This window comes from Trachinotus anak, unplaced genomic scaffold (assembly GCF_046630095.1).
Source record: "Trachinotus anak isolate AG129_WGS33_773 ecotype Australia unplaced genomic scaffold, CSIRO_AGI_Tana_v1 ptg000034l, whole genome shotgun sequence".
NCBI classification, from domain to species: domain Eukaryota; kingdom Metazoa; phylum Chordata; class Actinopteri; order Carangiformes; family Carangidae; genus Trachinotus; species Trachinotus anak.
In genome coordinates this window covers 6,703,634-6,713,666 of record NW_027273885.1, presented here as the reverse complement: position 1 = coordinate 6,713,666, position 10,033 = coordinate 6,703,634, and the positions used below count along the sequence as shown (strand labels likewise).

Genomic DNA, 10,033 nt, shown 5'->3' with positions numbered 1-10,033 from the left:
ACACCTGTGCTGCGGCTGCATGTGAACCACAGCTGCGTGTGAAGTCCAAAGACTACATGCAGAGGAAAAATAGGATTTGGAGAGGATCACCGTGCGATTGAGGGAGGGACTAAAAGTGTGCATAATAATTCCTTCCTCTGTGGGACTCGCTGCGAGCAGGTACAGCATCTCTGCAGTCCACGGCTCAGCTGTCACACTCAGCTGCCCAGCGCTTCCACTTCACAGGAAACTTCTCACGCAGCAGTCGGTAAGTGCAAAGTTTCTTCCCTTTTTTAAAAAAAAAATATTTGTATCAAAAAGTAACTGTAAATCAATGATCGATTGAGAGGATTAGCGCTTTTATCAGTGCTCGGGTTTCCTTTGATGCACAGGGGAGGGAAGTGTTGGCTTTAAAGTTTCTCTTTTTTCCCGTCAGGAATTCTCTCAGCACTCTTTAAGAAAAAAAAAAAAAAAAAAAAAAAAAAAAATTGAGATGCGCTGCTTTCGACCTGTTTCATCTCACAGCAGACCTCACAGCAGCGTTCAAAACGTCTCAACAAGGGGGAAAAAAGTTACGTGCACATCTTAATGTCTTTTTAAAATGAACTTTATACCAGGACTTATCAGTTTCCTTCACTTTGTGGGCTTGAAACTGTCTTCAGACAGAGCACTCAAAGTACATCATGCATAAATAGGATCTATTTATATCACCAAATGCATAATTAGGGCTATATGAATGCTTTTGCTCATTTTATTTAGCATTGAATTATTGTTTTGTTAGCCCACCAGAGCCTAAAGGTAGTGTATGATCTGAATGAGAGAACTGATTTGCACATTATTCAGTTTGTGTATGGGCACTTTTATTTCTGAAACAAGACCATCTGAGCCTTTTTGAGCTGGTGAACATCTGCAAGCATTGAGCACTGGCACATCTTCCCCCAGTCTATCAGCAGCTGCCGCAGACTAGATATTCCAAATCGCTTAACATATGAATGTGAGGAAGATGGGACCTGCCACTGCCCATATACACCACTCCTGCTCTAATGCAATCCTTCAGCTCAGTTTCAAGTCTCTTTTTGTTGATGCTGCCTCGAGTAAACAATGTTAAGTGATAAGCAAAGTGTGTGGGAGGGGAGGAAGGAGGGGAAGAGGAAGGAGAAGAGGAGGAGGAGGAGGAGGAGGAGGAAGAAGAGGTGAGGCAGATGAGAGGAGGAGGCAGTTTTGCGTGTGGTGAAGGGAGGGAGAAGTGATGGAAATGTGAGGTTGACAAGACTCTGGATGGATGGATTTTTGATGGATGAGTCTTTTCATTTAAAAAATATCTTATGTAGAAACACTTTTTTTTTTAACTCCTGTAAGATCTAAAATTTTAATTAGCCAGAAGTTGTCTGGATGACATAAATTTTTTAAATGTTATTAAAAAGCCCCAACACAGTTTTCATCCTTCTGAACTGTGCAGTTGATGTTGCAGGTTATTGAAACTCATCTAAAATTTCTCACTCTTTCTCTTTTTGACCCCCTTCCCTCTCCCTCCATCTTTTTTTTTCTCCTCTCTCACACACCTACATAAACACACAAAAAGTCATACCTCCCACCCCACACACGCACACACACACACACACACACACACACACACACACACACACACATAGCTAATGGCACACACTTGCACACAAAGTGTAAACAGCCTGTGATAGACAGGTCGCTCCCCCCTGCCTCATCTGTTTGCGTGTTGATCCCTTCAGCAGGCCCTGCTTCTCCTGTCCACAGCGTCCATGATGAGTTACTACATGGATCCAGTTTCTTCCTACCCGGCCCTTCACCCCTGTGACCGTCTGGGCGCAATGGTAAGACCTCCCTCATAAATTACCTCTGTGTTAAGGCTGCCTCAGTTACCTACCACACAGCCGGACAGGAGTGTGAGGGAAGGAGCATTTGTGTGTGTGTGTGTGTGTGTGTGTGTGTGTGGAGCCGCTCAGGCACATAGCAGTGCAGGAATGTGTGCGGGAGAATATGAATGGTGTGCTCGTACGTGTGTGTGGTGTGGTAGCAACTCTGGATTCCATCACCTCACAGGAACACACTCTATCTGGACATTTTTCCTGTTTAGCTGCAGTGTCTCCATCTGTACATGGTGTTCATCGTGATTTCGTCAAAAGTTAGGAAACTGTTCTGTTGAACAAGATGATTTTCTACAAGGCTGTGAAATCGCCCTTATGAACCCTTTTCTGTTGCACAACCGGCCACTGCCAAAATGCACTTCTCTTTAGCGAGTAATATTGTAAATATTGAGACCTGTAGGCCTCCAACTTTGCCACTAACCAATCAAACTGGAGTCAGACCATAACTACTGAATAACAGTTTTCTCAGTGAAGCCACCTGCACAGTGCTTTGCAGCAGTCTGTTCGCAAGAACACCAAGGCTCTAAATGCTCTCCAAATGAAAGTGCTGAATACAGAATCAGAGACAGCGTTAGCTGGGAACATTGGGATTCCTGTCAGGAGAGCATCTGAAGGGTGAAGGCCAAGGAGCGGCAAAATAAATGCCTCCATTTGTATGCAGAGCGCTGACACATTAGGATAAGAGACTGAGGTTATATGCAAATGGCAACCCCACCCTGGCCTGATGGAAAACATAGAAGAATACAGCTCCCTGGCTCCTAATTGGCTCAGGTGGTGGGGCTTGCCTTTGAAATTGACACAACTGTATACCGGGACAGACTTGGTCAAAGGGTAAACCCGGGTCACCTCAGTAGGTCTATTCTCCTGCATTTACATGATCAGTTAAAAAGGAGTGTTTTATTTTTTCATGTTTACATTCAAATCAATGTCTTGTATGCAGAGAACTCAGGAGGAAAACCAAGGCTTCCTGGCTGCCTGTAGGAGTTTAAAAAAATACCAGAAGCCCCCTCTCTGTAAAGGTGATCTCAATTTCTAAGAAACATACAGAAAGATTATAAAACGGCGTGAGGCTTCCCTTCTGTAGTTCATGTAACATATGGAGCAGCAGAGCACGCTTCCATATGCAGCTTTGGTTTGGAATCACATGAATCAGCCTTCTGAATCACTGCCATGTTGCATCATCACTGACAGATGTAGAGACTCACGGATGTAATTTTTACATCTATAAAATGCAACGGATTGCATCGTAGGATTGATAGCAGATTTTCTTTTTACTTTTTTCATGTGAATTTTTTGTTTAGTTTGAGGGGGGGATGCATTTTGACACTCAACTAAAATTGCACAAGTTAAATATAATGCACTTAATAATACACCACTAAGGGGCCGATAGAGTAGACAATGAATGAATTAACAAACAAATGTATGCACGTGTTACCATGACACACTGTATAAGAAAGGCGAATCGCAAAACTGTTCCTTACAACACTGGGAAATTTCAGTCATTTTCACATGTGTTATAAGTTTTATGTTCCCATATTGCAAAACACATCTGATTTCAAAAATATGTTCCTTTCTATATATAGCTACTCTGCGGGTTAACTGGCAGGTGACAAAAACGTTAATAAGCATGAATCTACTTTGATGACAGTGGAATCTTAACACAGGCTGTAAACGTTTTAGACAGGAGGCACAACAACAAATACACTAACCTATTTATAGTATATAGAAGCACTGGAAATGCTTTGGCCCATTCTCTACTCGGATCTGTCAGATCTTTGAATTTGCAATGAATTTGCAAGTGTGGACTGGATAATCACTAGTCGATGAGCCAGTATAGTCAGACCTCACAGGAGTGAAAATTTATGCTCAAGATCTCAGTGCCTGCTGGCTTTCCTGCTATTCAAACGTTCTTGCTTATTGCTGTTATATATCAAGATGCCAGTGCTTTGGCTTGTAATACACTCCCATTCTAATCATTGTATATGGACAGTACGGAAAGTGTTCAAACTGAAAAGGCTCCTCCGTGTTTGTCATCAGCTGTTCGTTTTCTGAATCACAGAGTGGCTGCTGCATTGAAAGTGATTCTACATTTCAACTGATCAGAGAACATTATGGTGTTGATGTTATCTCCACGGTTATCTACAGTATGTCAGTCTACCTGTCTAATCCATAAATCATCCATGTGGCTCCTTCCATGTCTATCTAACTTTTCCCCCCTCGCTGACTGGCCTGATAGGAGACGGCAGCGTCCCACGCAAAGCTCTAAAGAGCCTCGTAAACTGGCCTCCCCGATCCTCCGGTCATGTTAGCCATCCATAAAGCTGGCCGGGTACTGATAAATGCCACTGTGCTTATACAGGAGCTGCTTATCAGATCGGCAGTCACTCTGTCAGCTAGTCTGACAGTTACACATGCGACATATAAAAATACGAGAGTCTAACATGCCTCTTTGTGGCAGCTACAACTGTAGCTGTTGCTCTTAGTCTCCTTTGACTTGTTACACAAGACAAAATGAGCAATTGCACCACAGTGACAGCAGGTTACATGTGATGAATGTGGAGAATGCGTTACCCCGACATTTTGTATTAATAATTAACATTTTATGATAGAAACATGTTTTGTTAAAGTTAAAGAGAGCACACACCCGTCTGGTGGGGCACACTCATGTGAGAAAAATGTCAGTCCCTCGTTCACATCAGTTTCAAAGTGAAACGTCCAACAATATCTATTGAGGTTTGTGTTTGTTGTGAAATGAAGATGTTGATATGCTATAAATGGCCATGTGGCTATCTTCTCCCCTACTATCTCTTGTATCCACATAGAATTTCATATCTCCCCTGGCTCCCCTGTCAAGTGCTGACTTCAGACTTCCCCCCACGGTGCGACCTCTTACGTGAACAGCTCTGTGATAAGCAGGATAAAACAACACTGCAAAGATAAACTGAATGAGTCAAATTTAGCCGTGAGGGGTTATCTGTGAGGGAAAACAATGAAAAAAATTGTTTTCAAAATCCAAGGTTGCACTGACGGCCAAAGCCACCGGATAGTTTGATCAGCTGTTTTCAGCTTAATCTTTCACTACATCCCCAGGCACAGAAATAAATGTTTTTCATTAGTTAAGAAACAAAACTCTGGCCAAATGTATTTGTTACATGAAAACACACGCTGACTTTGTTTGAGAACAGTAAAACACTGGCAAGTTGCACTGTCCCTTCAAATTGGTTCAAGCTTGATTTTGTGCTGGAATTCAAGCTTTTGAAATTATTGTTTTTTGATTGAATCTTTTTTTTTTTTGTTTAATTTTTGTTTTCAGGTTGATAAAATACAAAAAGTTTTATTAGTTTCACGTCCAAAACACATACATTAAAATAAATTCAAGAATACAGAAGTAAATAAGCTGAGTAACAGCATGTATCTATTCCATGGTGCTTTTTTGATTTTTTTGCTAAACCACACTGTTTGTCGTTCGTCTCCAGAGGCAGAGTGGAGGGGTGGCACTGGGCCCTCAGACCCTGCTGCCGGGTGTGGTTCACCCTCAGCAGCAGTACTACCCATCGCAGCCCCTTTACCCCCAGGATATACCCCTGCAGGAGGTGCCCAACGGACACGACGTGTGCCCCACTGGTAAGAAATGTACACAGAAAATCTGCCCTTAAACATGGTCTGAAGACGTAGCAGAAAAGGCCAAATGCAGTAACACTCAATATTTACATGTATACTGCATTTGTTCATTGCTATTTGATTAAGACTCATAACCTGATAATATTTTGAAATGAAATGGCTTTTCTAATGACGTAAACTTTAAAATAATGAATATTTTTTCACTGTTCATCTATGATAGCTACTTCAGTAAAACTCACCGTCTCTTTTTAATCACACTCTACACGCTTAATGAAATTTAAAAAATAGTCAGCGGTTCATTGTGGATTAATAACTTGGAGCAAACAAAGGACTTTGGAATGCTAAATGGACAATCAGTCACACTCTAGTGTTCATGTCTGCAATGTTGACACACACACGTTTAAACTCCCTCATCTAGTTTTATTTGAACAGACACAAGCACATGAACACACACAAACACACACACATGCAGTGTCGACTTGGCCTGTTGATCTGCGTCTGCTGCACAAGGGATGTTGGTGATGCTGACCCCGAGGGCAATGCCTTTACCAGACACCCCCTCTCGCTCTCCTCTCTCCATGTCTCTCACTCTGACTCCACTCTCCTTCTGGGGACAACCAAATGCTCTGCATTTTTCTGCTTCTAATCCTGTTTTTTTTTTTTTTTTTTTCAAATGAGTTTTATTTTAAGATGGAAAATTCCTTCTAGTGCATTTGCCTGTGCTTGACTCTGGCCCCCTCTTGTCCTCCAAAGTGATTGATGCTGGTGGACTGGGACGCACGCCACGGGAGTAGGGTAGGGGTGCTGAGGGGCACAAGCTTTCTTCCGTCACCTCCCTGAGCTGGATGCAGGGGGCAAGATAGGGGGCCAAAGGGCGGCCATCTTTTTCCCAAGCCTCTGGTTTGGTCTCTGGAGAGGTGGAGGGGTCTGAGTGTACAAATGTGTGTGTGTGTGAGAGAGAGAGGGAGGGAGTCAGGATTTGATGGGATTTGCTGATGTTTGTTGCCAGAGACACACTCTTTCGGAGCCCTCACTTCATTGCTCCCAACGCTAAACCGTTGACATAAACAGCGCTGAGTGGAAAAAAATGACCGAGCGTTGACCTTTTTTTTCTTTTTTTTTCTTTTTTTCTCATCATTCTCCTAAATCCTACACGATGCAGGCCACAGGTCGAAGAGCATTTGAGCCACCTGGAGATGTTGTTAGAGTCATTCAGCTCCCGTTGGTTGTGTCATATATACAAAGTTTTGGGCTACCAGTACGTGGTGTTATGAGTCTTTGCTAACCTCAAAAGCAGCTCAGTAACCCCTGACGCAGTCTCCACACCCTGCAGCCGTTGCTTTGACTCATTTCTCTCAAACTGAAACACGAGCTCCCCTTGAATATTTGCACTTGAGATTTCAGAACACTCATGTTCAATTAGTTTATAATTAGAAATGGAAATACAAATGATCTCAGTATCATCCTGCTGCTGTTTAAGTGATTTGTCACTTTTGTGGATCTCCACTTTAAAAGTCGCATTCATTTTTTAACCAATGAGGCTGTGCCAGTTTTTAATCTTGATTATGTTTATGCTCACTAAAAGTAAACTTATGTTTCATTTAATCAACGTGAAAACATCTCAGGCATCCAACTGAATATTTGCGGGGATGCAACTTAATATAATAACTTCACTAGTAGGGTTACAAAAATAAATCAGCCATTTCTACATCATTTACTGGCCCTACAATGACAAGGTGACAAGGTGATCATTAAACAAAAGTAAATCAGGAAGTTTTTTAAGCACCACAGGTAAGTCCTAAGTTGACAGGAGTCCTAACACTCACACAAACTACAGTAAATCTGTCTTAGATGTATAGGATGATATGTTTTCTTTAACTTTTAAAGTGGTTACATTACATTGGTTTTTACAGCTGAAGTCACTTTTTTCTTTGAGAATGGATTGGTTGTTGTTAAAATGAAATGTGCTAGTGTGAGAAAGAAAGAGTACAGAGCAGATGTGAGGCGGGGATGTTGGATGTTAAAGGACCATCGCATGTTTGGCCCAGAGCCCAATGTCACACACACCGCTTCCTGACAACAGCCATGCCATGGTGATGTTTACACTAACCCAGCTCTACTCTTCACTATCCAACACTCACACCACAGGGCTGGTTGTAAACTCCCATTGTGGAAATTCACTTGTGTCTTTGTGTGTGTGTGTGTGTGTGTGTATGGGAAAAAAGAAAAATTGGAGTGAGTGTATTTTTGTGCGTTCTCATTGAAATCCAGGCACAGATACTGTATCAAATACATGCATACACACTCCACCAACATCCTGCAGTGATGCACACTCCACATATTCATTCATTAAATTCACACCCTGCACTCTGGTGTGTATTGTATTACAGCATCCTCCCATTCAGTAAAGCAGACACACACACACACACACACGCACACACATCCACTCCCAGGCACTCGTGGGTTCACTGTACATTTAAACATGCACTCCCATTTAGTACACACAGACACAGCTGTGATCTGGCACTCAGGGACCATTGGCCTGTGTTTTATTTGATGTGATTTGACAGCTGGACAGTTGGAAGAGGAGGGGAACGGGGTGGAAAGCAGAGAGAGAGTGGGCGGAATACAGTTTGAGGAGAGAAGACGGATAAGGAGAGGGATAAGTCACAGGACTGGGACTGGCGTTGATGGGAGGAGAGGAGATGAGGGGAGAGGAGGAGGATCGGACATTTGGAGTCTTGGGTAGGAGGGGGTGGGGGGTGGGGGTTGGGGTGGGGGGCTTCGTCTCTGATGAGGGGCACGTCCTCACGGGCGCAGGCCCATTTTTTATTTCTAAAAGTAAACAGGCAGCCTGCGGGGGTCTGGGGGGTTATGGGAAAGGAGGAAACAGTGATGCTAATCAGGCCGGCGCACACTTCCCCCTCCAACAATAAAACAAAACAAGAGTGGAAACACGGAAAAGCGACAGACAACTGTGGAGGAATGGGCTACACTGCTGCCATGGTCCTTGGTTTGAACTGCACAGTGTGATGTTAGTCCTGAGGAGAGAGGTGTTAGTCAGTAAACAGAGGAAAAAGATAATGTGTTACTACACTGTATATTTGTAAGTTTTGAAGTATTTTTAGAAACTATTAAGAAAGAACCATTTGAGTGAGGCTCCACATCAGACTTCTGGGAAGTGGTTGCATTATGCATTGAAATCAGTTTTCAGTAGAGTCCCTGTGGAAATTCTGTCTCATAACTCAAAGCACTGCTTTGCTGAACTCAAATAATCCATCTGAAAGAATAATTTCTGCTGAATGTAATATTCCTTTGATGAGCCTTTTATGTGAGTATTTTTCCAAATAAATACTCCTGACCTTAAGAAATGTCTCAATATTTTTTCCCTCACTAACGGCTACTGGCTATTTCCCTGCCTGAAGAATGAACCCTTACTTCCTGTTAGCATTTTAAAATAATTTTAAAGATCCCTTTCCCAGAGTTCTGCAAATTTAATTTCTAGGAAGTGTGAGTGTAGTAAGTTCCTCTTGATAGCGCGGTGACTAATTACAAACCTCTTCAGTTGGAGAACATGCAGTTCTGGAAACACATGCAATCACTGACGGGTGATGATGCAACAGATGCCAGCTCATCAGGAAAGGTGGCGCTTTAATGAATCCTAAGAGAGATCTCCCATTGTTTTAATGTTTATATTGTGAGCTTAGCAATATTCACAGACTGTTAACTACAATGAGTGTACACCAGTAATGGTAAGAGTGAATACCTCCTACTGTGTTGTAATATGCATTCAGAGTTGAATCAAGTCCATCGTATAGTAGTTAAAGTTCAATTCTTCCCTATAGTCATTCAATATAAAGGGTATTCATATGACACTTAACTCACACAATACAACAACTAGCATTTGTATTTTCACACCTGGAATATTATCTTTTCAGTAGCCACCATTCTTTTGAGTGGTGCTACTTACTATAATGTACAACCTTCATTTGTTGAATGAGAAATAAATTAAATCCACAGACTGATGTATTTCCCCTTCAGCTGTGAGGACTAGCGGAGCTTTATCTGAGACCGTGGTGGTAACAGAAAGGAGGGAGGGCAATACGAGGAGAGGGAGGTCTGGGAGGCAAAGAGACTCGGAGGGGGGTGGGGATAATTGAATTATCTGCACAATGGAGTGATGGGGGGCACGTGGTGCCGCTAATGGAGGAAGAGATGTCCTTTTTAGCGAAGCTAATTGTTCAGAAAAGAGCTGAGCCTTTGTTCAGGGAGGCCCTGCTACTTTCCCAGTGCACTTATAAGCACACAATTTAGTAGCGCGTGCACACACACACACACACACACACACACACACACACACAGACAAATGCGCTTGCTGTCACACACACATACACACAAACACTCACAGAGGAGACTTTGGAATGTGAGGTGCAAGAGAGAGATGTACTCGTGCATGAGTACACACACACACACACACACACACACACACACACGTACACACAGGGATACACCACTAACCCTCTGATCTCAGC

At 42.7% G+C, this 10,033-nt stretch overlaps 1 protein-coding gene across 5 annotated transcripts in view; it reads left to right on the top strand.

The window, feature by feature from the left end:
• Nucleotides 1-10,033, top strand: part of ets1 (v-ets avian erythroblastosis virus E26 oncogene homolog 1) — a 34,386-nt gene continuing 24,353 nt past the window's right edge. For 3 of the 5 annotated variants that reach the window (XM_071471570.1, XM_071471566.1, XM_071471563.1), the window contains exons 1-3: nucleotides 131-247; nucleotides 1,725-1,826; nucleotides 5,357-5,504. In XM_071471570.1, coding sequence (XP_071327671.1) covers nucleotides 1,755-1,826; nucleotides 5,357-5,504 — 220 coding nt within the window. In that variant the 5' untranslated portion in view covers nucleotides 131-247; nucleotides 1,725-1,754. Of the gene's footprint in view, nucleotides 248-1,561; nucleotides 1,827-5,356; nucleotides 5,505-10,033 lie in introns of all 5 variants that reach the window. The other 2 variants (XM_071471565.1, XM_071471564.1) reach the window with 2 other exon arrangements.